The 25,489-nt window shown below is 36.2% G+C and overlaps 3 protein-coding genes and 3 long non-coding RNA genes across 9 annotated transcripts; 2 read left to right on the top strand and 4 right to left on the bottom strand.

The window, feature by feature from the left end:
* Nucleotides 1-360: 360 nt before the first annotated feature.
* On the top strand, nt 361-4,119 carry LOC149623720 (bis(5'-adenosyl)-triphosphatase enpp4-like). Of its 3 annotated transcripts, none has more exons than XM_089852920.1 (7): nt 361-1,152; nt 1,228-1,418; nt 1,803-2,071; nt 2,126-2,314; nt 2,520-2,762; nt 2,829-3,025; nt 3,819-4,119. In XM_089852920.1, exons 1-6 carry the CDS (start codon nt 730-732, stop codon nt 3,014-3,016), a joined length of 1,503 nt encoding a protein of 500 aa, XP_089709046.1. In that variant the 5' UTR covers nt 361-729; the 3' UTR covers nt 3,017-3,025; nt 3,819-4,119. The 3 variants fall into 3 exon arrangements, with proteins under 3 accessions (XP_089709046.1, XP_089709047.1, XP_089709045.1); XM_089852921.1 differs by having other exon boundaries at nt 2,829-3,028; XM_089852919.1 differs by lacking the exon at nt 3,819-4,119 and having other exon boundaries at nt 363-1,152; nt 2,829-3,189.
* On the bottom strand, nt 3,204-6,245 carry LOC149623719 (AN1-type zinc finger protein 2A). The gene is made up of 10 exons (XM_089852923.1): nt 5,647-6,245; nt 5,394-5,436; nt 5,122-5,305; nt 4,992-5,036; nt 4,815-4,921; nt 4,130-4,295; nt 3,967-4,046; nt 3,828-3,903; nt 3,660-3,746; nt 3,204-3,382 (listed from the first exon to the last, which is right to left on the bottom strand). The coding sequence occupies exons 1-9, from the start codon at nt 5,699-5,701 to the stop codon at nt 3,705-3,707; spliced, it is 798 nt and encodes a 265-aa protein (XP_089709049.1). The 5' UTR covers nt 5,702-6,245; the 3' UTR covers nt 3,204-3,382; nt 3,660-3,704.
* Nucleotides 6,246-6,399: 154 nt separating this feature from the next.
* Nucleotides 6,400-7,823, bottom strand: asrij (OCIA domain-containing protein asrij). Its single transcript, XM_089852924.1, has 7 exons — nt 7,674-7,823; nt 7,463-7,532; nt 7,332-7,385; nt 7,216-7,263; nt 7,028-7,157; nt 6,806-6,960; nt 6,400-6,745 (listed from the first exon to the last, which is right to left on the bottom strand). The coding sequence occupies exons 1-7, from the start codon at nt 7,752-7,754 to the stop codon at nt 6,480-6,482; spliced, it is 804 nt and encodes a 267-aa protein (XP_089709050.1). The 5' UTR covers nt 7,755-7,823; the 3' UTR covers nt 6,400-6,479.
* Nucleotides 7,824-8,872: 1,049 nt separating this feature from the next.
* LOC149623717 (uncharacterized) lies at nt 8,873-14,322 on the top strand. Of its 2 annotated transcripts, none has more exons than XR_016374842.1 (4): nt 8,873-8,950; nt 9,033-9,175; nt 11,477-12,353; nt 12,418-14,322. It is a non-coding gene; the product is annotated as an uncharacterized LOC149623717 (long non-coding RNA). The 2 variants fall into 2 exon arrangements; XR_016374843.1 differs by having other exon boundaries at nt 8,899-8,950; nt 9,006-9,175.
* Nucleotides 12,875-15,193, bottom strand: LOC149623716 (uncharacterized). The gene is made up of 2 exons (XR_016374844.1): nt 14,361-15,193; nt 12,875-13,305 (listed from the first exon to the last, which is right to left on the bottom strand). It is a non-coding gene; the product is annotated as an uncharacterized LOC149623716 (long non-coding RNA).
* An 8,614-nt stretch (nt 15,194-23,807) lies between these two features.
* On the bottom strand, nt 23,808-24,639 carry LOC149623715 (uncharacterized). The gene is made up of 2 exons (XR_016374726.1): nt 24,221-24,639; nt 23,808-24,150 (listed from the first exon to the last, which is right to left on the bottom strand). It is a non-coding gene; the product is annotated as an uncharacterized LOC149623715 (long non-coding RNA).
* Between the last annotated feature and the right edge of the window lie 850 nt (nt 24,640-25,489).

The raw sequence follows: 25,489 nt of genomic DNA, 5'->3' as shown, positions 1-25,489 counted from the left end.
TAAAAAACGACTAGCAAAAGCGCCCCAAGTTCCGACTTTCACCAACCCAGTTTTCCTCCTAAAATTCGGAAGTTGACTCGGTTTTAGAGCATTTTTAATATATTTACAGGTATATAAAATCGGTAAATATATTAAAAATGCTCTAAAACCGAGTCCACTTCCGAATTTTTTTTCCCATAGAAAAAGCATTAGGAGGAAGACTGGGTTGGTAGCGCGCCTAATTCGGAACTAGGGGCGCTTTTGCTAGTAGTTTTTTAACATGGGGCTCGGGTAAAGCTGGCAGGCCTTCTACCACCGATAATCTAAGTTGGCCATGCTCAACCAAACTAGTTCTAGTTCTAGTTATAGGCAACTTGGCGTCGGCGTTGCTTCTCGCTACGAACATAGCCCACTCGATCATGCACTAAACGACGCATGCTGCTCGCGAACAGGGAGGAATGAGTTCCCCTTTTATTCTGCCAAATCGACGCTGGTCTAGTTTGCAATAGTGCACTTGGCATATTTAGCATTTTACGTCTTTGTGTCACGAAGTTTGAACTTCGTAAGTTGAAGTCGTCACAGTGAAAAGCCACCGACCCTAATAATCAAAATCGAATCACAAATTAATATTCGAGTTAGCACACCAACATCTGGTAAACCAGTACATGGGTGGCTGGTGCAAATAGGCGAATAACAATCACGTGATGTTGAGGGCCTTTAAGTTTTGATGTTAAGTTTCTTCAAATTTCTATGTCATCCTCAAGTTTGTTTATAATTTGCACTGGTTGCCTGTTTGGGTTGTTGATTGACGTGATTAGGCCTAGTTTGAGTAGTCAAACTAATGAACCACCTGGAACTATTGAGAAGAAAGACGCGTTACCCATTGTCATAGTAGTTTCATTTGATGGCTTTCGTTACGACTACTTAGAAACAATTGGCAAACCTACACCGAACTTTGAAAGATTCATTAAAAATGGTGTTAGAGCCAAATGGATGAAAAATGTTTTTGTCACAAAAACTTTCCCAAATCATTTTTCAATTGCCACTGGACTTTACGAAGAAAACCATGGCATAGTTGGGAATTATATGTATGATCCAGTGTTAAATGACACATTTTACTTAAATAATACATCCCCACTTTGGTGGGATAATGGTTTTACAACGCCAATATGGGTAAATACAGTAATCAGTATACGTATGACAACAACAATTTGTTTGTACAATACAAGTAACGATACAATTTGACAGATTGCAAACCAAAATGGTGGAAAAAATAGAATCAGTGGATGTGTTATGTGGTCTGGTTGCAATGTAGCCTACCGCAATCAAAAAGCAAAGTATTTTCACCCCTATAATAGTTCCATGTTATGGAATGAAAGAGTAGATCAAGCTTTACGTTGGATTACTTTAGACAAAAATGCAGCAAATTTGGTGATGTTGTAAGTGTAAAAAAATGGAGGTCATAATAGAGTAATGTCAGTTCTACTATGCAAACGTCATACCATAGAGTATTGTCGGTAGAGGGGGGAGTAGACTGTGTATCCCTCCCTCTAGGCGCGCCTTTGTAAGCGGGGATACTGTACGCGCCTGGTAGGGGGGATGAAACTTAGCTAAGAGATAGAAGGGTATGACGTTTGCATACGTAGAACTGACATCTAGCTCTAGCTCAGTGTCATCCCCCCTACCAGGCGCGTACAGTATCCCCGCTTACAAAAGCGCGCCTAGAGGGAGGGATAAACAGTCTACTCCCCTCTCTACCGACACTACTCTATAATCCCATCCTATTGTCAAATTGCGAACTTTCCTTTCAAAAAATGTTTTAGATACGTGGAAGAACCTGATGCAGTTGGTCATGTATATGGACCAGATTCTGAAGAAGTTGCTGAGAAAGTTGTAGAAGCTGATAGCATGATTGGACATTTAATGGACGAGCTGGACAAAAAATCCTTATCGGATATAGTTAATATAATTATTTTAAGTGATCATGGCATGGCCACTATGAAGCGTGAAATAGAAATGGATTCAATACTTAATAGGAGCACGTATAAACAATATGGACATACACCTGTCTGGAATATATTAGCAGCGGAAGGTACACCTTCACAGTGTAAAAATAAATGTAAAACTATACCTATTATTTGAACAGGAATGGAGGACTATGTATACCAACAACTTCTAGAAGGAAGTAAAATGTACAAATACACTGTTTACAAAAAAGATGAAATTCCAGAATCATATCACTTTAAAAACAATCAAAGGGTTTTAAATTTTTTGGTTGTCGCTGATGAATCTTATGATTTGGTTTTCACAAAAACTGACAGGAAAAGCACCACTTGTAAGGACATTAAAGGTGGAATTCATAAACGTCGAACGCAACGCAATTTAGTACAGGCAAAGGCAGGGCGTCGTGCGCAAACTTCCGCCTTGTGCGCACGACGCCCTGCCTTTGCCTGTACTAAATTGCATTGCGTCCGACGTTTATGAATTCCACCTTAAGTCTATGTTATCAGCTTGTAGTTAAATGGGTTTCTTTCCAACAGGGGGAAATCACGGATATAACAACAGTTTTCAGTCAATGCACCCCATTTTCTTCGCTAAAGGGCCTCAGTTTAAGAAAGGCTTTATTTCGGAGCCATTCCATAACATTGACGTTTATCCGTTGGTGTGCCATTTATTAGGAATAAAAGCACCATTAAATAATGGCTCCTTTGAAAGAGTTCAGCAATTATTAGTGGCAACTCATTTACAGGCAACAAATGTGATAAGTGGATCTTGGGTGATTGGTACGGATATTTGTAGACTAAAAATAGACGTACAAGAAATAATTTAAATTAATTATTTCTAATTAGGACTAGTATTTCTTCTATGCATTTCTATAAGCGGGGCATTAACAGCGTCGGCAATATCCACAGCTTGTAAGTCTCAGCCACCAACAGTCGCTTACGTAACCTTGAGAAAGCAATACTTGAGAAAAGAAAGGGAAATGAGTACAATGGATGAAATTGAACAATTACTCGAGGAAGGATCCACTGATTAGTTAATGATGGTGGTATTAAAGAAAAATCTCATTGTTTATATTATATTTTATATCGAAAAAGTTAATTTAATTTGGAATCTAGTCAGTGTGGGTGAAGGGTCTACGATAGAATTTCAAACATAGAACTTTACTTGAATAAAAATATTTTCTTTATATGTTTTTTCTTCTATGAAGTAATTTGTTTCCATTATTTTTTAGTTTACGTTTATTTATTACAATGTAAGAATTAACATGTGTCTATTGGAATTTTAAATATTTACAAACTTAATGTAACATAACTGATAACAATTATAAAACTTTCACGTATCAAGCTCAGTTTCTACTTAAGAAAATAGCTTGAGCAGTGTGATATAATTGGGGTGTTAAAGGGACTGTAAAGGAGCCATCGGCGGGTGGGTAAAAATTATTTGAAATACGTCAGAGGCACGTGACCAAGGAGAGGCGTGGTTCAAAGAAGCTTAGTTCATTTCATTTTGAAAACTACCACTTCATGGAATTGGCGCTACAATCTCGCGAAAAACAAGGACTAGATGTCCAGTTCCACTCCATGAGGAGCCTTTGTATCTTGGCATCACGTGATGTCTGTGACGTATTTCAAATAATTTTTACCCACCCGCTGATGCCTTCTTTGCAGTCCCTTTAATTAATCATTAAGTGAAGGCACTGGTAGAACGTCTTTTAGAAGAAACTAAGATACGGAACAGTTATTTCCAGATCTTTGACGTTGATTCTAAAGTAACCAAAAATAACTATTTAGTATTTATTTATGTACCATCAATTTGCGCGTGTCTTCATTTTCTAGGCCTCTTACTTGAACTGTTGTTTGTTGCCGGTCACTTTCAGCCAGTGCTAAAGCCAACTGACGATCAGCTTCTTCTTGAGTTAAACTAAAAATTATATTAAATTTCAAAACTCTGGATGACTGGAAGAAAAATACACGTTTGGCATACTTTCTCGAGGAAACTTGGCTTGGTCTACTTTGTTCTGATAATGATTTTTGAAGTGCCATGGCCAGAGCTTCATCCTCAGACTGTAAAATGATTGATTTATTTAATAAAGTGAGAAAAAAAAGCTACGGAATCTTTCAAAGATTTTAGATAGAACAGTTTGTACCAAATTTCCTTGGACTGAGCTCACTGCAGCAACGGGGGTAGGTCGTGTGGTTGTTGTTGCAATGTTTGGTCCTCTTAGATTAGGAAGTCTAGATGTAAAACTGGTAATTGGGCTTGATTTATTAACTGATCCTCCTGAGCCTTGTAGCCTTGATAACGCGGCAGCTCTAAATAAACCAGAATTAAATTGTTTATTACCAAAAGAAACTAAAACAAAACAGAATTTATAAGAAAAGTTAAGGTAACGTAACATTATTAAACCTTAAAAGAATGGCCTTTTTCTAAATATGAAAGGAAAAACACTAAAAAATATAAAGGATCCATTTTATTAGTTACAAAATAATTTGCATTTAATTATTCTTAAAAACGTGGAACGGTGGAATATTGCTAAACTGAAACTCTTGCGCGCGTGATTGAGTAGGCTATGTCCTACCTTTCCCCCCTCCCTACCTACCTCTCCACCTGTGAGAATTCAGCCAATCCCGTAGGGTTCTGACGCCACTAAAGCAATGGCTGCCCAGTAGTCCACGTTTTTAAGATTAAAATATGGTAATTATTTTGCAATTAGAAATAATTAATTTTTTAAAAATTATTTTTCCTTTTATATTTAGAAAGGGCTGTTCTTTTAAGGTATTATAATGTTATGTTACTTGAACTTAAATTTATAATAGTAAACTCATACATACCCTGCTTGGGTAATATTTCTTCCAGTTCCTTGACAATTGTGATCTTGGGGAAATCTGTGTTTCAAACAAAAATTCTTGCCACATTGTGAACAGGCAATTTTTATCATCTGTAAATAGACAAAAATTAACAAATTTATACTGTACTTTCATCATCTTATCATTTAATTAATTAATTACATCTTTATGTTTACATCCTTTTTGGTTACATTTATTAGTATAAACCTGGTTGAAATAAAAACAATAATTAACAACATTATTTATGGAAATATAACAGAGGGGGGAAACAAAACCCTTGGGGGGTTCTTACTTTTCTTTTAGCTAGAGCAGGATCAGATTGACAATCCCTATCAATATGTTCACCAACACGTATATCAGGTGCTTCACCTCTTTTGCTAGGCACCGGTTGGTTGCAAAGTGGACAAACAGGCACTTGCACATCATGTTGATAAGATTTTGGGCATTGATGATTTGTATATTGGTAATGGTCCTTGCTACGTGAAATTAAACATTACATACGATACAAATGTAATTAAAAACTTCTAGGGAAGTAAGAAAGTCTTAACATCTTGAGAAACATACCAAAAAATCATTTCACAAGCATCACACTTCATTGGTAGAAAATCTGAATAAAAATTATACTATATTGTAGAACAAATCTAAACTTAACCCACCCAAAAGACTAGGAGGATTCATACCAATTACACAGGGAGGCCAAGGCTTCGGGTGATACACAAGGAGGCCTGACTCAATGGTGGAGTGAGTCTAAAGCTAACTTTAGCCTCCTTGTGTAAGTGGTATGAGTCCTCCTAGTCTAGTGAAATTGGGTGCTTACCTAAGCGGTTGCAATATGATGAAGAACATTGCTTTCCTAGATCGGGAAATTCCATGATTTTTATTTTTTCTATTCTTCAAGTTAAACCAAAAATGATGATGGAACGAACTTCTTTTTATTTTATACTCGAAGTCCAACTAACTATATGCGTTGATTTACAAACGCGCTTAAAAACTTTACAATTAGACTAAATTTCAGTTCTTCAAAAGATTACACGATTTTAGTTTCAGTTGAATAAAAAGACAAAGGCTTAGCTCTTAGTCCTAAACTCTCGTCCTTCGCGCTATCCTATCTCACTATAAATGAACTTTGTATGAACTTGCTCAAGCACTATAAACACTACACGGCAATAAAAACCTAGACTATGCTGGAACGTCCTAGAAGAAGTACCTCAAATTATTGAGTCACCGTGACACTGCATAAACTAGTCTCCAAATCCAGCAAAATGAATTGACACTACATTACATCATCATTTCTTGACCTATTCCACACACTACTTTTATCTCTACGGTCGTTAACATTATATATTACTCCGCGGTACATTTAATTTTGGTGAATTTTACCACTGAGAAAAATTCCTTTCACAACAGTCGTCTGCTAGAAATAATTTATGATTGTATTTGTATCTTGCGTGTGGCCCCGTGGAGCGCGTAATCGAGTGGGCTATGGTATAACGTGGATGAATATGCTTGGATACGCGATAAAGTGTTAAATCGTGTTTATGCGAAAATGAAGCAATTGATTGCAACACAATTATGTTTAACCACATAAAATTAACATCATTTATTAGCCTGTATATAACACTACATTATGTGAGAAAATTAAAATGCGTTCTATTCTTCCCACACATCCCCATATTGATTTTTAGCTTCACCCTGAGTCTTGGTGGTCCTTCTGGCAGTTTCAGGTGGATTATAGAATGAAGGTGGTGGAGTACCAGCTGAAGATGGTGGCATGGGACCACCTGGTCTTCGCCCTCCTTGACTACTCAGCTCATATTGCTCTCTGTTGCGTTTTCTCAACTCTTCATAGGAACTTGTAGGCCTGGCTTCAGTCTCAGTTGTTTCATAGCTTTCCAAGCGTTGTAACCTTTCTGAATCTTAAATATAAAAATTTGCATAATCAAATAGTTCAATTTAAATTAATAACAATCACTTACTATCCATAGTTGGTCTTAAATTATCTTCCAAACCAGGATTTTGCTTATATTTGTCAACGCTAAGAGTTCTCCTAGAATCAAAATCTGCTGGTGTTGATTTAGCATCAGGCAGAGTGTAAAATTTATCCGAAGAACCCGGCATTTCAGTTGTCAACCTGCAATTAATTGTAATTTTCAAAAGATTTTTCATAATATATAACTATAAAACAGAATGTCAGTTACATCTCTGTGTAACCTCCAGCACGTTTCCTCAACATTTCTGCAAATTGACTATTTGGAAGCTTCATCAGCTTTTCTTCACACGTTTTTCTGTAGGATATTTTGCCCAAAAACCATCCAAAAGCGGCAACACCTGTTGAGAAGTTAAGGAGTTTATAGAGTTTTGCTAAATGCATGTTAAAAAAGCTTACCAAGAATTTTAAATGTGGAACCATATTTTGGGTGACCCTTTAAGTAACCTAATACGGGAAAATGTATAAGAGTAAAAGTTTCCTGTATCTTAAAAGAATGTCAACAACAGTGTTACCTTGTCTTACACCATAGTGTACTGCTAAGGCGCCCAATGAAGCAATCGGTAAACCTGTTTATAAAATTAACTTTAATCTAGAATAAAAACTCGTAAAAACATCTACAGCTAATAATGTAATGCAAGCTCACTTCGAAAATAAAAACTTTCCCTGTTGCACTCTTTTAAAACTCTCATCTCTTCCACAGAAAATCTGTATTTCTGGAGGGAGTGGATATTGGATAAGAAGAAATTATCGTTAGGCCTTGGTCGCGTGTGTGCAATTTATTTAACTAAAGCTGCCACTGCATAGTGGATAAGCCAACAATTTAAGCATTCATAATTGAGTTAAAATTGACATACCGGTCGAGATTGAGGCGCACCTGGACGATACATATCTTTATTATCCACCGAAGAAATTTCATCGCGACTTGACGATTCCATCTTTCAATACTAGCAGTAGCAGACTACTCAAGGGAGTCAAGACCAGGGCTGGAAACAGAGAGAATTATTCTTACAGGACACCCTCTTTATGGGGCGGCTAAACCTATAGCATCTTCTTTCTTCATTACTTTTTTTATTTTACTAATTTTCTAATTAAGAACAGGAATAATTAGGCCAAAAACAAACGAAGATTTTGGAATATGTTACACTTTTAATTTCAGAACTTTAATTTGATCTAGATCAACGTAAAACTAGGTCCCCTGTAAAATGAATTAACTTCTATAGGAATTAGTTTAATTATTATGATTTCCGGTTTCGACCTATTAGAGAAATATGTTTATAGGGTAGTTTTTCCAGCTATTGGAATCCATAAACTCCAGTACCACTTTTTAAAAGTGGAGAAAAGTGTTTTGGGCTGTTTAGAATACATTAGGAAATTATAATTAACTAAATTATTAATTATATTAGAAAATAGAAACAATAAAATTGAAACGCACGCTCCCGCCATATTTTGAAGTCTGCCGCAGCGTAACTTCAGCAGCGCCATCTAGCGGTCCGTGTTTGCACCCAAAAACCCTAACCATGGATAAAGAATGCGCGTGAGGAAATTTGTTTTCACGCTATAGGATCGGCAACTCCCTATCTCGAACGACAGAATATTCTGTATACACTCTGTTACAACGTCGGTTGTCAGCACGCGCAAAGCTGTTTCTCTATGTAACGTAGCTTTGTACGTGCTGTCAAGAGACAAAAAACTTCAGGATCTTCAGGATTTAAAATATCCGCGAGTTTTTTAGCTCGAGTGCACGGACCTCTAGGCCTTAGTTTCAAATACGTGTGAAATTGCATACAAGTCTACTACACGTATTTGAAACTAAGGCCTAGAGGTCCGTGCACTCGAGCTAAAAAACTCGCGGATATTTTAAATCCTGAAGATCCTGAAGTTTTTTGTCTCTTTGCAGCACGTACAAAGCTACGTTACATAGAGAAATAGCTTTGCGCGTGCTGACAACCGACGTTGTAACAGAGTGTATACAGAATATTCTGTCGTTCGAGATAGGGAGCTGCCGATCCTGTAGAGTGAAAACAAATTTCCTCACGCGCATTCTTTATCCATGCCCTAACCATTCTGGGTTCTTTTTGGGACCGATTTCCGTGGGAACGAGATGCTGCAATTTTATGCCCGATTTTTGCTGGTAAATATTTTGATTTTATTTATATTTTAGGGTTAATTTGGATTAAATACCAAAGTTTTATCGCTACCGATCGGAAATTAAGCGTTGCGAGTGGAAAATTTATGGTTTACCGTGCCAAATACGTTTGTTAATTACGACCAAGGCTTAAGCCTTTGTCTTTGGGGGTGTTGTTGCGTTTGCTGGAAGCCATAGCCTCTTTCAGAGTGTCTAAAGAGATCTTTCCAGGTAAATATTTTATTTATAAGGGTTAATTTAGATTAAATACCAAAATTTTATCGCAACCAAATGGAAATTAAGCGTTAAACGTGGAAAATAGGTTTGTTAATTACGACCATTGTCTGTTTGAAGAAAACATAGCCTTAGTTGATTTTATATATTCGTTACCGAACATAATGCTAGTTATTTGGAACTCCATAGTTCTAAATAACTAATGCACTTTTGTTGCTTTGGTTATTAGCTGTAAATTGCCCTTAACTGAAGCGAGTAGAAAATCTTTAACGGCAGAACTGTAGATCTCTAAAATGTTTTCAAATAACAAATCTATTGGTGTAAATATGGGTGTCTAGAGCCGGAAATAAGCACGGGAAACATTGTCCAGTAACATTTTAAAATGTCCCATACCATTTTTAAAAGCTAAGGGGGTCACTGGCCAGTTTGACCAATGAATTTTCCCAAAGTTTTGATAGCTTAACCAATGAATTTTCCCAAAGTTTTGATAGCTTGACCAATGAATTTTCCTAAAGTTTTGATAGCTTGACCAATGAATTTTCCCAAAGTTTTGATAGCTTAACCATGAACACGCGATACTATTTTTGCACACTCTCGTAGACAATGTCCTTCTATAGTTTCTAGTCAAATGAGTTAAGTCGTTTTGGTCCTTTGAGTATGTTATAGTCCTATTTGCCCCTCCCCCCATCCAACCATATTAGAAACCCAGGGTTACGGCAAACAGGGGTCGAGTAATTAAGCAAAATGTTCACAAGGAATAGCATTACACCCAACTTTGAAGGCCCATAGCTCTGGTTCTACTAGAGATATTTGGGTGTCCTTTGACTATGTTATAGTCCTAGTTGCCCCCCCCCCATCCCACCATAATTACACCCAACTTTGAAGACTCATAGCTCTGGTTCTACTAGAGATATTGGGGTGTCCTTTGACTATGTTATAGTCCTAGTTGCCCCCCCCCCCCCATCCCACCATAATTACACCCAACTTTGGAGGTTCATAACTTTGGTTCTACTAGAGATATGGGGTGTCCTTTGACTATGTTATAGTCCTATAGAGCTATTTCAGTGGGGGAAAAATTTCGTCTGCTACGAAAATTGGGCCTGCCTTTGAGTGTAGGGCGGACATTTTATGAGGGTTTTCTCTATGGGCAAATAGCATTGGTGACGTAGCCATTACCCCCTCTGAAATAGCCCTATTTGCCCCCCCCATCCCACCATAATTACACCCAACTTTGGAGGTTCATAACTCTGGTTCTACTAGAGATATGGGGTGTCCTTTGACTATGTTATAGTCCTATTTGCTCCCCCCCCACCATAATTACACCCAACTTTGGAGGTTCATAACTCTGGTTCTTCTAGAGATATGGGGTGTCCTTTGACTAGGGGGGTCACTGGCCAGTTTGACCAATAAATTTTCCCAAAGTTTTGATAGCTTAACCATGAACACGCGATACTATTTTTGCACACTCTAGTGGACAATGTCCTATAAATTTTCTAGTCAAAGGAATTAAGTCGTTTTCGTCCTTTGAGTATGTTATAGTCCTATTTGCCCCCATCCAACCATATTAGAAGCCCGAGTAATTAAGCAAAATGTTCTCAAACATATCCCCTCCATAGGTATAGCATTCCACCCAACTTTGGGGGTTCATAACTCTGGTTCTACTATAGATATGGGGATGTCCTTTGACTATGTTATAGTCCTATTTGCCCCCCACCCCCATCCCACCATAATTACACCCAACTTAGAAGGCTCATAACTGTGGTTCTACTAGAGATACGCGGAGTTTTTGCACACACTAGTGGACAAGGTCCTATAAATTTTCTAGTCAAAGGAGGGGACACATGTTCTATATGAAAGTTTTCTTATTTCCGGCCCTGTGGGTTGCAAGCCCATTTTTTTCACCGTAACAGTACCATTTGTGTAGTAACAAGTTAGCCGTATCCAAATGGTTTCTTGGAAAGAATTTAGAAGTTTATTTTGGCACACAGTATTCGTGATTCACATTTATGTCGTACTTATTCAAAGTATTTGAAATTAATCTTATTAAATTAATTTCGCGTTGCATTTATTCCTGGTTTTCTTATTCAATCTTTTAGTCGGTTTAAAAGTAATTCAAAGTGATTGACAAATATTTCAAGACTGATCCTAAACCGTATTAATATTTATCTTTCTAGTTATGTTAAATGATTTATTTCAAAGTGGAATTAATGTTATTCAAAATACTTGTGCCCATTTAAGCTGATAATAATTTTAATTTTGTATTTGATTGTTTGAATTGAACAGATTTTAATTTTTTAGCTATCATCCGTTTCCAAAGGAGCAATTTCTGTTGCATTCTAGAATCAATTACTATTTATTTGACAAAAAATGGCAAGCCCCATTACAATCCCCTTCGTCTCAATTAGGGTCTACAATTTGATGATTTTATCCGTTGAAACTGAATCTCACTAAGAAAACAATTTAGACATTTTAATCTCTCAGTGAAGTAATTAAATCTTATTAATAGTAATTGTAGCGATATTAACGGGACAATTCCATTCTCTAATCAGGTCTACACTTTGATTTTATCCGTTTAAAGGGAATCTCATTAGCAAATAGACTATTTCGACAGCCTGTCAAACATTGTAGGCAATTATTGGGCTATTTAGTTTATTATTTATTATTCTATTTATTCTTAGAAGGAAAGCGCTTGCGTCCTGTTCTTTTTAGGGATTTTTCTTTTTGTCAGGACATAAATAAAATGCTGAAATATGGAATAGGTGCTCACTGGTCCCAGCCCTCCCTTTTAAGAATAATGAACGCGTGATCAGGATTTTAAGGGTGAGATTCCCTTTGCGGTATTAAGGCATCTAGTTTATGGTTTTAATTCTAAATATTTTTAGGGGAAAAGCGTTTGGCAACTCGTTGAGGCAGTTTTGTAGGATCTAAATAAATTTCTGATTTAGGTTTAAGGTAGAAGGTTGCTTATACGCTTTGTCCCTTAAAAGTAAACACGATTTTAAGCGGGTTTAAGGTGAGGCTTAGCGTTTTATGGTATTATTTTACTTCCCCATACTAATGTATTTAGTTTAACGTTAGGAGTTTGCCATTTAATGTCAAATAATAGTATTTGTCTTCTGCCCGAACATTTTGCGTTACATCATGCAAGAATATTCAAGTGGATTTTCATATTAAGGTAATTAATTTCAAGTTATTCGTGTGCCTTTTTCCAATTATTAATTCGAATTTTTCTTGCGCAGGAAGAAGTGGACGTCTGCGAGTGGACTTTCATTGGAAATCCCATGCTAAGGACGAAGTTTCCTGGTTTTGGGGGCTCCACAGCGGGCCTTAGTTTAAATTTAATAATTCCCGAGTTAAACAGGGGACTTGTTAAATTTAAATTGGGCCCGCAAGGCTTACGTGGGGGGTGGTTCAGTAAGTATAGCTTAAAGTTTCGATACTAGGGATGGAACGAAAAAAACAAGCGCTGGACTTATAATCATTTTTTTGACCTTTTTTGCGTGCTTTTTTATAAATTTTTAGTTTTTTTTTGTAAAAAAAATATTTTTTTTATATAAAAAATTTTTTTTGTAATGTTTTTGCCTTTTTATTTATTAAAAAGCTTAAAAAAGGGCCTAAAAATATCCCCCTAAGTCCAGAGGCTAAAAAATCGAAACCAAGTCTAGTATATTAAAAATTCAAGAAAAGAAAGAACGAGGTTTAAGGCAAAATTTATTCAATGAAAAACAAAAAAACCTAAGTGTTTACAAAAATTTCGAACAAAAAAATATTAAAGAGGTTTGTAAGTTAAAGTTTGAACGCGAAAAAAAATAATAAGTAGTTACAAATAAAATTTGCAAGCAAAAAAATTAAGTTAAGTGGTTACATGAAAAAATTGCAAGTAAAAAAGATGTATTTTGTGTCTTCTAGCTTCGGTGATTTCCTCCGTATCTTTAAGTCAGCGCTGAGAGAAAGAGCAAGTCCAGAAGACATCATGTAACGTGAATCCAGCGAAGCATTTCATCAGGAATGATACATAGCTAGTCCAGAACAGCTTCGTCTTGCGTCAATCGGAACAAAGGATGTCATCTGGAAGGATACGTCTCGGAATGACCAGCGACAGAAAAATCCAAGAAAGTCATCCACATCTATAAATGAAAACATATTAATAACACATATTAAACTATTGCCTACTAACAAAGTAATCTCGTAGATGTAAATAATTTAAGAAAAGCGTGTCCTTAAAAAAACTGGCTACCAAATTGATAAACCGAGACGAACTACACCAACTAATTGCTACCCTAAATTAAAGAAAGACTTGACTACCGTGATTTACACCCTGAATTAAATACTCTCGCTATCTAATTATTTCTCAAAATTGAATAGAAAATAGTTTTAAGAAAACCGTCCCGTCCCTTTATCTAAAATTTAATTATGTAACTTAATAATGAAAATAATTTAAAACATCCCCTAAACTAATTTCAGAAAAACCTTCTATTTATTTATTTTAAATTACGCAGCTTAATAATGAAATTAATTTAAAATATCCCCTAAATCAATTTTAGGAAAACTTGACATTTATTTAAACTAAATTGCTTGCCCCTTTTAATAGCATAATAATTTAAAATATCTTCTCAGCTAATTTTATTAAAACCTGCCATTTATTTAAAACTATTCCCACAGGTAGAACCCACAAATAAAAATTCTAGTTGAAATTGGACAAGGGTTAACTTGGGCTTAGGGCAACCGTCCACGTGTCTTAAAATTATGTCTGCGGGACTTGATTTTCGAAAATCGGTCGCGTTATCTCTAAATTATTTATTAATTTTAGTTAAACCTTCCATTTATTTATTTTAAAACTATTCCCACAGACAGTATCCGCAAATAACTAGAATTTAAATGGGACAAGGCTTAATTAGGCTTAGGGCAACCGTCCTCGTGTTCGACGGGACTTAATTTCCTAAAATCTGTCGTGATATCTCTAAATTAAATACGTACACCGTTTAATAGTTAAACTAATTATTAAGGGATTCTCTCTTGTCCAAGATTTCGTTGTAAAATTTTATTTATGGTACTTGATTTTTAATAAATAAATAAAATTCACTAACATTTAACACTACCTAATTAATTTAAATACTTGAAATAAAATAAATAATTTAAGGGGAGCTAGATGAGTTTGGATTATTGTAAAGTTTAGGCTTACGGACTGTTAAAGCACCACGAGGCGAAGCAATGGCCGCCAAGTAAGGTGAAGAGCGTCGAATTCAGCTTGCGTCCTCGGCAAAAACGATCAGCGAAATGGCGGAACGATCAAGTATCAACTTCAAAACCGCGAAAGGTTTTTCCAGCGACTTCCTCGACGGTTTCCAGGCAACGAATGAACCGGCTGACCCGTAACGATCAACTGAGCGGGACAGGTTTTTTCCAAACGACTTTCTTCGACGGCTTCCAGGCAACGAAATGAGCCGGTTGACACGTAACGATCAACTAAGTAAATTTCCAACGTCGGGGGCGCTAAAAGCTCCTATGCGCGGACTCGGGTGCGCCATACCCCGGGCACGAAGTCCAAATAGCTGAACACTGCTAGGCCTATTTGAATGAACGTTAGGCCTAAATGAATGAACGCTAGGCCTAAATGAATGGACAATCATTACCTATTACCATTAACATCTGTCGTGACGTCACAAGTCAATTACCTCGGTGACGTCATAGGTCACCTGATCTGACGTCATAGGTCACGTGATCTGACGTCATAGGTCACGTGATTTGACGTCGTGGGTGACGTGATTTGACGTCGTAGGTCACGTGATTTGACGTCAGATCACGTGACCGGGTATGATTAATTCGTTCACTACCACACACTGTTATGTAACCAGCACTAGTTAAAGCATTAGTTTGTGCCGTTTTGCGTGGCTGCTACGTCACGCTTCAGTCCAATGCACTTCGAATAAAATCATTCATTATAACCTTGATACTGTATTCAAAATATTCATTGGATAAAGTCAGTTATTTTGACTGTTTATTAAGAGTGTGTCAGGTGTCTCACGTCAACATACTCATGGCCCTACTATGTTGAGAAAGCATTTTAATTATACTCTAATTCAGAGGGTATGAAGAAAGTTTCTATACTATAATTAGTAAGCTTACAAGTAAAAATAAATTTCTCAGGCAGACTTATAAATATTAATGCAATATTTTATTTCGAAATATATTCCATTTGATACAATCGGATTTAATAAAAATTTGTAATTAAAATACTTTGGTTAAGTCTTTCATTCTTTTTATTATTTCACGCCATAACTATAATTAATAAGCTTATAAATAGAAATAATTTTATCAAATAATATTTTATAAATATTAATGCAAGTTTTTATTTTGAAATATATTTCATTGATACATTAGATTTTATTAAAAAGATTAACAATGAAAATAATAAGAATATTTTTATAAACGTGTAACTGCCGAGTGTTGAGTGTACGTACTGAAAATAATAAGAAAATTTCTATTAGTAACAAATTTTAATCGGCTTAGAATTTCCACCGCTTTTCCACGCTAATATCCTACGGTGGAAAACGAGGTTGTTAGGATGGAAAACCAGGATATTTGGTGACAAAACGTAGCATTATGCTTTTGCGTCCGGATAGGAAGTGCGTAAAGCCACTGAGTGTTGAAAAATTGCAAATATATTATTAACCATGTACAGATTAAGCGTATAAAAGAAATATATATATATAAGTGCAAGTGAACAATAGTAAAAAACCCCCACCCAACCTTGAATACAAAAATAACGGAAGTAAAAACCTTGAGCTTTCAATTTCTAAAGCGACCAACCCTTAAAAGTAACCAAAATACACCTTCGTATTTGTAAAACAAGCTTTGTTAAACTGTAACCCTGGAGAGCTTCTCTATCGAGCTAGCGAAAGGGAACGTTCCCAAAACACGTCTATTTCTCCACACATCGAGAAGAGTTTTAAAAGAAAATACTAGCTTGTGGCCCCGGATATTACACTTATAACGTAAGTAAATTTATTGAAATAAGGATTAAGGGTTCTAATTTTTTGTTAAAGTATCGATGGGCTATTCACTCTGATTTTCTTTACGGGTACCATGTTTTACCACTTTTAAAAGATGCGCATCGAAGTACGGTACGATGTGGCTACTCTTACGTGCCCAGCCCTTGGGTCGTCTTGTTATAACTTCGAATTAAATTATTTGTTTAGATAACCCAGAGTTGCTAAATAATTACCTCGGAACTAAGACCAATTAATTTACAAAAATAACTACCCAACCATTGTTTCAGTCCGGTGGAGGGATTTAAATATATTAGCTCTCCAAAGTAGCGCTTTTCTACACTGAGGCCAGAATGCGCGAGTGTTTAGCCCCTCGGTGACACCAAGAAGTGATATCTAGTTTATTAGGGAGAAGGTATAAGATGCCTAAGCATTCGCGCGCCATAGTGCCGACGTAAAAGGAGGCTGGGCTATTTCGCCTCTCCTCAGTCGGAAAATACGTAATTTTCGTCATTCACGTCGCGCTGACGTGAGTTTTCAAGAACCAATGAGATGCTGGTTGTAATTTAGAGGCGGGGATTAACTCCGGACCAACGTTTGTACTGGAGATAAAGCTAGAAGTGTGGCGAATGTATACCTTCTCCCTAATAAACTTGATATCACTTATTCAATCTCACTATTAAATTATACATTGTCGAGGGGTCCGACATTTACACGAAATTCAGTACGCTTCTCGCGAAAACTTTGAAGAAATCAATAAATTACGAAATCAAGAAGAAATTCCGTAGGCTTTTTTGGGTATAGTCGGACCCCTCGTATATTGCACTTGATATGCCTCAAAACATAAACATTTATAGCTTAAGTTAAAAAGAAATGCCAATATGGCGACAAGGAATGAAGTAACGCCAGAATTGCCAGGAATGTTTGAATCAATTGAAACATTCATCTGAAATTATAATAAAAATAATAAGAAATGTAATAAGAACTTCCATCAAAATGATATAAGGAATGGGTAGATTTTACTGATGACTAATAGTTTTGTAGCACCCAAGGAGCGAAGGCACTCGGCGTTGCCCGTCAGCCCGTCGGGACATTTTTATTACTTTTCACGCGGACATTATTCCATAAAGAGGGTTTTTAAATTTGTGGGCGCCATTTAAAAAGATGGCCACAAATCGAACCCGAAAGACCATTCAGCCCGTCTATAGGTTAAAGGAAACCAGTGTACTAAATATTTGCGAAATCGGTTGAAACGCGCGGACTTTGTTGCATGGAGAAGATTTTTTACATTATTAAGATGGCGGCGGATTGGAAAAATCTTTCTTAGTACGCGTCTACTACTTACGAGTAACGTTCCTGCAAGCAGTTTGGACTGGGCGTTGATTATCAGTCAGTTTGTCAGTCAGAACTTTGATTTATTAGTTCTTCCATGATAGAACTAAACAGAAATATTCATTAATTTGCTTGAACGGGGAAATAATAATGCTTGACCACGAAAGATTTGATTAAACAAAATTTCTAATAAATAAAAGTTAAACAAGATGGACCAAGGGCTGGGCTCATAATATTAGCCACATCATACCGTACTTAACAGGCGTACATAAAATTTACGTGAATAGCCCCTCGATGCCCTACTTTTAACTGTGCTAAAATGATTACCAGTAATCCTTACTTCAATAAATTTATTTATGTTATAATTGTAATAGTGCGACGCTAAGAGAAAACTTGAGTGAGTAGCCCCTCGATGCGCTACCCTTAACATTGCTAAAATGATTACCCTTAAGGCCATTATAAAAACGAGGTTTTTGCTTTAAAAATGCTAAACTGATTACACACAAGTAACCCTTTATAGAATAACAGAAAGTTTTAGTGATTATCCCCTCGTTGATCGAGTTACCTTTATCAGTGCTAAAATGATTACGTACTTAAAATTCAATTAATACACGTACAGAAACTTTTAATTTACAACTTATGCCTACGCATACTTATCGCATCTTAAAAATTTCTAACATGAACTTATGGCCAGAAGCGTTTGAAAGAGAAAGAATTCGGTAAAACACTCAATATTTGTAATATCCCGGTGCCTTAAGACCATTCCAAAAATAAAGTATATATTTTCCTTGCCTAGATTATAAATTCCCTTCGATTTCTTTCAATGTTGAACTTGAAATAGGGGAGCGGTATTGAAAGCGTGAAATCGTATTGTGGACGGCGACGACGGGTGAGACGAATTTTAAAGGGGTATATATATATAGCTTAACCTTACTATCATAATTCCCTTCATATGTAGACGAACGAAAAATATCACCTCACCACAATTCTCTCCCTTTCACTTTCCCTTCAACGACTAACGAAAACTTTTATACAGCCAAAGGTGGGTATACTGGCACGACGGGGACGACAACAACAGGGCAGGTCAAATTAAGAGCCTCATCGTAGATGTACGTCATACGATGTGGCTAAAAATACTTTAACGTACTTTTTCTTACTTGAGAAGTATTACTACTGAAAGCTTATGCAGAGTTGAGAATATGTAAATCGAGTCCATGGTCTTACCTTTTATGATGGCGGCAGGAGGATGGGGGGGGGATGAAGAGAAACGTCCAAACCGCGGTCCCCATCTCTTTAGATGGTTACTGAAAGAACATGTAAAGGATCAAAATTAAACACTTACGCCCGTCTTTTCACAAACTAAATAAAGAATACATTTTTTAAATTAATTTTTGGGACCCTTTTACGAACTGAAAGAGCTTACCTTCCTCAATACACATATATTAATAATCTACACCTAGAATTCCTAGATTAGGCGGGAATACAACTTTCAAATCTAGTAATTCTCTATTGTGAATGTAATATTTTCCTTTATGTTTAGCATTTTTTCAAGTTATTAATTTAATTACTATACCAGGGATAGATTTAATTTTAGAAGCAGGAATGGAGAACGGTTAGTATTTACTTCAGTCCGACTCATAGCCTAGTATAGAGCCCCTCCCTCCAACACGTAATTGAAAGTTTAAATTATCTTATAGGCTCACTTAAAGTACGTTTTGATGACGTTGCTGACGGGGAAGGCGAAAAGTACGTAATTTCTTTTTACCTCTGTCGCTCTGACCCGCCTCTTCTTTCATACCCCTCCGTCCCGTGAAAGGGGGTCCGTTTTTTATCGTTATTTTATTTTTTATTAATAGTAAATTATGGTTCTTAGATAAAGGTAACGGTTTTTTACTCTTTCCCCACACCAAAAACTTTACTAGATAAGTGTTTAAGATGGATTAAAGATTGTGGGAGGGTCGAGTTAACGCCCGATAAAATTAAAAAAATATCACTACAAGTGCAGTCAACACGTAATATAGGCGGCGTTGCTTCAAAGTCCTAAGCTAGCATGAAAAACCCGCTATTTTTTTAATTGGATTTGCGTGGTCACGTGATGCGCATAACCAAGGTAACTAGGTACGGGTGCACGAATCTCCCATCGGATCGGAGACGCCGAAACCTGAGCTCTAAGATCGGGCAGTCGAAGATTCCCTCACCCCTATATCCTCCTAGCTATACTATTACGCTCGTCGTACCGCTTTTATATCCTATCCCTCTCTCTCTTGGATACTGATAAAAATTATTGCATTAAAAAAACACAAGAAGCTTTAAAATGTCATCGAACAAGCAGAGTACCGCTGTGAGGAAGCTTTTTTCTTCTTGGCCCACCTTGACAACTAAGTATAATTTAAAATTCTCGAAGAGAAGTATTATATACTTCTGATACAATATATTGTAACACACCTCTCATTAGTTTCATTACATTTGGACCATTAGATCCAAAGATATTGTGGATTGAATACTGAATTTACAATTTTGACATTGGAAATTAACTTTTATCAGGAGTTCATAATAACCCCCCCCCCCTCCGAAGGGGGTTATTATGAACTCCTGCTTTTATTAAAAAAAAATCTATCGACTCTAAATGCTTGAATCTTTTTAATAGAACAGAATATATTGTGGCACACCTCTCATTCAAATTTCAGGACATTTGGACCATTTAATCCAACGATATTGTGGATTAAATACTGAATTTACAATTTTGACATTAGAAATTAATTTTTTATTAAAAATTTATTCATTCTAAAACCTTGATATATTAATAAAATCTGTCATTGTAGACAAAGACTGGAAAGTGTAAAAGATAAGGTTTGAAAATGAACTGCCTGAAGTAACAGATATTAAAATTTTCACTTTTGAAGACATCATTATAAAACATCAATTATTTTAAAAAATTCTTATCTTACTTTTTTTCACCAAAATTACTTCGGGAAAGTATTTTAAAAAGGAACATGCGCGTTATTTAAAAATACTACGGCTTTACATTTTATTTTTTATCAAATATTTAAAATTAGGTAGAAAATTGACCCTATAACGTGAGAAAATCGTTGAGAGCTTACAAAATATAAACCGTATTAAAACTTTACAAAACATATTCTTAAATTGTAAAGCTTTCAAAGTATTAAATATTAACGTGCTGTGTTGCTCTCAAAGATCACGATTAATCTACAGATCTTTTCGACACTAATAACTAAATCACAAAGAAAAGGCCTATATTATTTTCCGCTTCGCAATATTTTCAATTTTAAAATATAAAAATTTAAACTCTTCAAGAGAAATCTTTTCAGATATCCAAGCATTTGAATCTCCTAGAATCAAATGTTAGTTGAAAGTAAAAGCAGTACCAAGCTAGTATCCCTTAAACCCTTCTTGGTGACAACTACTATTGAGGACAAAATAGTTGGTAAATATTGCTGAAAAATATTTTGGGAAAATGAAATTTTGGTGAAAAAAAGTAAGATAAGAATTTTTTAAAATAATTGATGTTTTATAATGATGTCTTCAAAAGTGAAAATTTTAATATCTGTTACTTCAGGCAGTTCATTTTCAAACCTTATCTTTTACACTTTCCAGTCTTTGTCTACAATGACAGATTTTATTAATATCTGTCACTTCAGTCTTCATATTAATTAAAATTCTTTAGAAAATATGGGAGAAAAAGTCCTAGGCCGTTGCGCGTCCATCGGTAATCTAGCTTAAATACCAGCCGTCGGTAATACGGCTAAATTACTAGTCGTCGGTAATGCGACTAAATTACCAGTCGTCGGTAATGCGGCTAAATTACCAGTCGTCGGTAATCTAGCTTAATTACCGGTCGTCGGTAATCTAGCTTAATTACCGGTCGTCGGTAATCTAGCTTAATTACCGGTCGTCGGTAATCTAGCTTAATTACCAGTCGTCGGTAATCTAGCTTAATTACCGGTCGTCGTTAATCTAGCTTAATTACCGGTCGTCGTTAATCTAGCTTAATTACCGGTCGTCGGTAATCTAGCTTAATTACCGGTCGTCGGTAATCTAGCTTAATTACCGATCGTCGGTAATCTAGCTTAATTACCGGTCGTCGGTAATCTAGCTTAATTACCGGTCGTCGGTAATCTAGCTTAATTACCGGTCGTCGGTAATCTAGCTTAATTACCGGTCGTCGGTAATCTAGCTTAATTACCGGTCGTCGGTATTACCAGTCGTCGGTAATCTAGCTTAATTACCATTCGTCTGTAATGTAGCTTAATTACCGGTCGTCGGTAATCTAGCTTAATTACCGGTCGTCAGTAATCTAGCTTAATTACCGGTCGTCGGTAATCTAGCTTAATTACCGGTCGTCGTTAATCTAGCTTAATTACCGGTCGTCGGTAATACGGCTAAATTACTAGTCGTCGGTAATGCGACTAAATTACCAGTCGTCGGTAATGCGGCTAAATTACCAGTCGTCGGTAATGCGGCTAAATTACCAGTCGTCGGTAATCTAGCTTAATTACCGGTCGTCGGTAATCTAGCTTAATTACCGGTCGTCGGTAATCTAGCTTAATTACCGGTCGTCGGTAATCTAGCTTAATTACCGGTCGTCGGTAATCTAGCTTAATTACCGGTCGTCGGTAATCTAGCTTAATTACTGGTCGTTGGTAATCTAGCTTAATTACCGGTCGTCGTTAGTCTAGCTTAATTACCGGTCGTCGGTAATCTAGCTTAATTACCGGTCGTCGGTAATCTAGCTCAATTACCGGTCGTCGGTAATCTAGCTTAATTACCGGTCGTCGGTAATCTAGCTTAATTACCGATCGTCGTTAATCTAGCTTAATTACCGGTTATCGGTAATCTAGCTTAATTACCGATCGTCGGTAATCTAGCTTAATTACCGATCGTCGGTAATCTAGCTTAATTAACGGTCGTCGGTAATCTAGCTTAATTACCGGTCGTCGGTAATCTAGCTTAATTACCGGTCGTCGGTAATCTAGCTTAATTACCGGTCGTCGGTAATCTAGCTTAATTACCGATCGTCGTTAATCTAGCTTAATTACCGGTCGTCGGTAATCTAGCTTAATTACCGATCGTCGGTAATCTAGCTTAATTACCGATCGTCGGTAATCTAGCTTAATTACCGGTCGTCGGTAATCTAGCTTAATTACCGGTCGTCGGTAATCTAGCTTAATTACCGGTCGTCGGTAATCTAGCTTAATTACCGGTCGTCGGTAATCTAGCTTAATTACCGATCGTCGGTAATCTAGCTTAATTACCGGTCGTCGGTAATCTAGCTTAATTACCGGTCGTCGTTAATCTAGCTTAATTACCGGTCGTCGGTAATCTAGCTTAATTACCGGTCGTCGGTATTACCAGTCGTCGGTAATCTAGCTTAATTACCGGTCGTCGGTAATCTAGCTTAATTACCGGTCGTCGGTAATCTAGCTTGATTACCGGTCGTCGGTTATCTAGCTTAATTACCGGTCGTCGTTAATCTAGCTTAATTACCGGTCGTCGGTAATCTAGCTTAATTACCGGTCGTCGGTATTACCAGTCGTCGGTAATCTAGCTTAATTACCATTCGTCTGTAATGTAGCTTAATTACCGATTGTCGGTAATCTAGCTTAATTACCATTCGTCGGTAATGTAGCTTAATTACCATTTGTCGGTAATCTAGCTTAATTACCAGTCGTCGGTAATCTAGCTTAATTACCAGTCGTCCGTAATCTAGCTTAATTACCAGTCGTCCGTAATCTAGCTTAATTACCAGTCGTCCGTAATCTAGCTTAATTACCAGTCGTCGGTAATCTGGTTTAATTACCATTCGTCGGTAATCTGAATTAATTACCAGTCGTCGGTAATCTGGTTTAATTACCAGTCGTCGGTAATCTAGTTTAATTACCCTTAATTGGTAATCTAGATTAATTACCCTTAATTGGTAATCTAGATTAATTACCCTTAATTGGTAATCTAGATTAATTACCCTTAATTGGTAATCTAGATTAATTACCCTTAATTTCTAATCTAGATTAATTACCCTTAATTGGTAATCTAGATTAATTACCCTTAATTGGTAATCTAGATTAATTACCCTTAATTGGTAATCTAGATTAATTACCCTTAATTGGTAATCTAGATTAATTACCCTTAATTGATAATTTAATTAGTAACCCTTAATTCGTAATTTAATTAGTAACCATTAATTCGTAATTTAATTAGTAACCATTAATTCGTAATCTAGTTTAATAACCTCTAATTTGTAGTCTAGTTTAATTAACTCTAATTGATAATTTATTTTAAGAACGTTTAATTGGTAAACTACTTTAATTATTTAAATTCGTAATCTAGTTTATTTATCTTTAATTGGGAGTCTAGTTTAATTATCTTTTATTGGTAATCCAGAATAATTAGCAGGGAAAAGTTAAAATGTCCATTAAGCTAGTTTGAATTTGACTATATCCGCGACAATTTAGACCCGTGTGTTTTGATGGCGTCGCTGTAGCGGCCGCGTCAACGTCACTGCAGCAATATTAAAGCCGTCTTATCTCACTATCGATAGGCCATTCCAACCAAAAGGCATTAAGAAGAAACAATCGGATTATTATGAGGCAACTATACGTTAAAAAAGGCCAATATTGGCTGCGCTGATATTTCCTAATAAAACAGTGTATCCATCTAAATATCGCAGATTGGGGTAGTTTTTAAAATTTAAAATTAAACATACTTAAAATTAATTTTTCTCAAAAACCTTAAAAATGGTCCTAGAAAAAGGTTTAAATTTTGATATCAAACCGTTCCCAAACGTAACAAACGAATATTTCATGTCAAAAAGGTGGCCACAAAATGGCTAAATTTGAAAAAAACTCCATGTTATTTCTATGGGAAAATTTAACTTTTTCACCAAAAGGGCTGATTAATTTTATGGAAATGAAAACCACCCTTAGCAACTTTATTTTTTATACAATAAACTAATGGGTGGATCTTCTTGAAATTTTAACCACATATTGAGGGCCCGAATTGTAGTTCTGTGGAATTTTTTCAAAGCAGTTAATACGATACAAAAAAAGTTATAACCAATCAAAAAACCATCCTTATACATTAAAGTCGGTATGAGGTCTTATCTAAGAGAGCTATCGCTCTCCTAGAATTCAGTCTTAGCACTGAAGCCATCATTTTGACTTTGGAAAATAATTTTTATTAGAAATACTATCCACTCTAGAAGCTTGGACCCTTTTTAGTATAATAAAACACGCCAAAACACACGTCTCATTAAAATTTCAGGTTATTCGGATGTATAGGACAAAGGATCTGGCCAAAAAAGCTACCTCCCACCATAGAACTTAATGTTAATTTTGGGTTCCTTTGAATAATCTTAAAAAAGTTGCGCTTAAACATGTAAATCGAATTCTTTGAACGGGCTTCTATAGCTTGCGTCGTGTTAATTATTAATAAACTGGTCCCACCGTCTATTTTTTCCAAAAACGATAATTAATTAAGTGGTCCTTGGGACCAGTAACCCTAAGTTTTTGAATAAATAAACTGGTCCGAGCAATTAATAAACTAGTTTTGGACTTGTAAACCTGTCTTATTTCCAAGCACGAGTAAAAAGCGCTTCAGGTACGGAAATGAGTAATAGACCTTATCGACATAAAAAAGGGGGTAGGCAACCCGCAGTGTCGGGACGTGCAAGCGGGTTCTCTCTCATGATACAAAAAGTCCACAGCGCAGGCGCCAAAAGCGAGATGGAAGGCAAGGCAAAGTTTTACCCCAGTGTCTTTCCCTTTTAGTAACATCGAAATGGTACATATATTACAGACCAATACTACTTCTCTTCGAGAGAAGTGTTACCGTGTACCACAGAGTGTGACTGACATAAGCGGTACAGTTTGTTCAGATTCGGTAACGAATCGTTACTGTGCATAAAGAACAAATATACAAACAAACCACTTATATATATAAGATAATGATTGATGTAAACTAAAAACATTGCGAA

Source organism: Phalangium opilio, unplaced genomic scaffold (genome assembly GCF_054372755.1).
Source record: "Phalangium opilio isolate 3A_F unplaced genomic scaffold, DU_Popi_V2 ptg000113l_1, whole genome shotgun sequence".
Classification (NCBI taxonomy): Eukaryota; Metazoa; Arthropoda; class Arachnida; order Opiliones; family Phalangiidae; genus Phalangium; species Phalangium opilio.
The sequence above is the reverse complement of the archived record's forward strand: the minus strand, read 5'-3'. Positions and strand labels throughout refer to the sequence as shown.

Excerpts from the sequence above, each read along its gene's own strand:
- LOC149623719 (XM_089852923.1), bottom strand. The coding sequence starts at position 5,701 with ATGGAATTTCCCGATCTAGGAAAGCAATGTTCTTCATCATATTGCAAC. Across the intron at positions 5,437-5,646 it reads ATCATATTGCAACCGCTTAG|ATTTTCTACCAATGAAGTGT; the intron begins GTAAGCACCCAA and ends ATTTTTATTCAG. Across the intron at positions 4,047-4,129 it reads GCTCAGTCCAAGGAAATTTG|TCTGAGGATGAAGCTCTGGC; the intron begins GTACAAACTGTT and ends ATCATTTTACAG.
- asrij (XM_089852924.1), bottom strand. The coding sequence starts at position 7,754 with ATGGAATCGTCAAGTCGCGATGAAATTTCTTCGGTGGATAATAAAGAT. Across the intron at positions 7,386-7,462 it reads GGAAAGTTTTTATTTTCGAA|GTTTACCGATTGCTTCATTG; the intron begins GTGAGCTTGCAT and ends TTTTATAAACAG. Across the intron at positions 7,158-7,215 it reads TTCCACATTTAAAATTCTTG|GTGTTGCCGCTTTTGGATGG; the intron begins GTAAGCTTTTTT and ends ACTTCTCAACAG.
- LOC149623720 (XM_089852920.1), top strand. The coding sequence starts at position 730 with ATGTCATCCTCAAGTTTGTTTATAATTTGCACTGGTTGCCTGTTTGGG. Across the intron at positions 1,419-1,802 it reads GCAGCAAATTTGGTGATGTT|ATACGTGGAAGAACCTGATG; the intron begins GTAAGTGTAAAA and ends AAAATGTTTTAG. Across the intron at positions 2,315-2,519 it reads TGACAGGAAAAGCACCACTT|GGGGAAATCACGGATATAAC; the intron begins GTAAGGACATTA and ends TCTTTCCAACAG.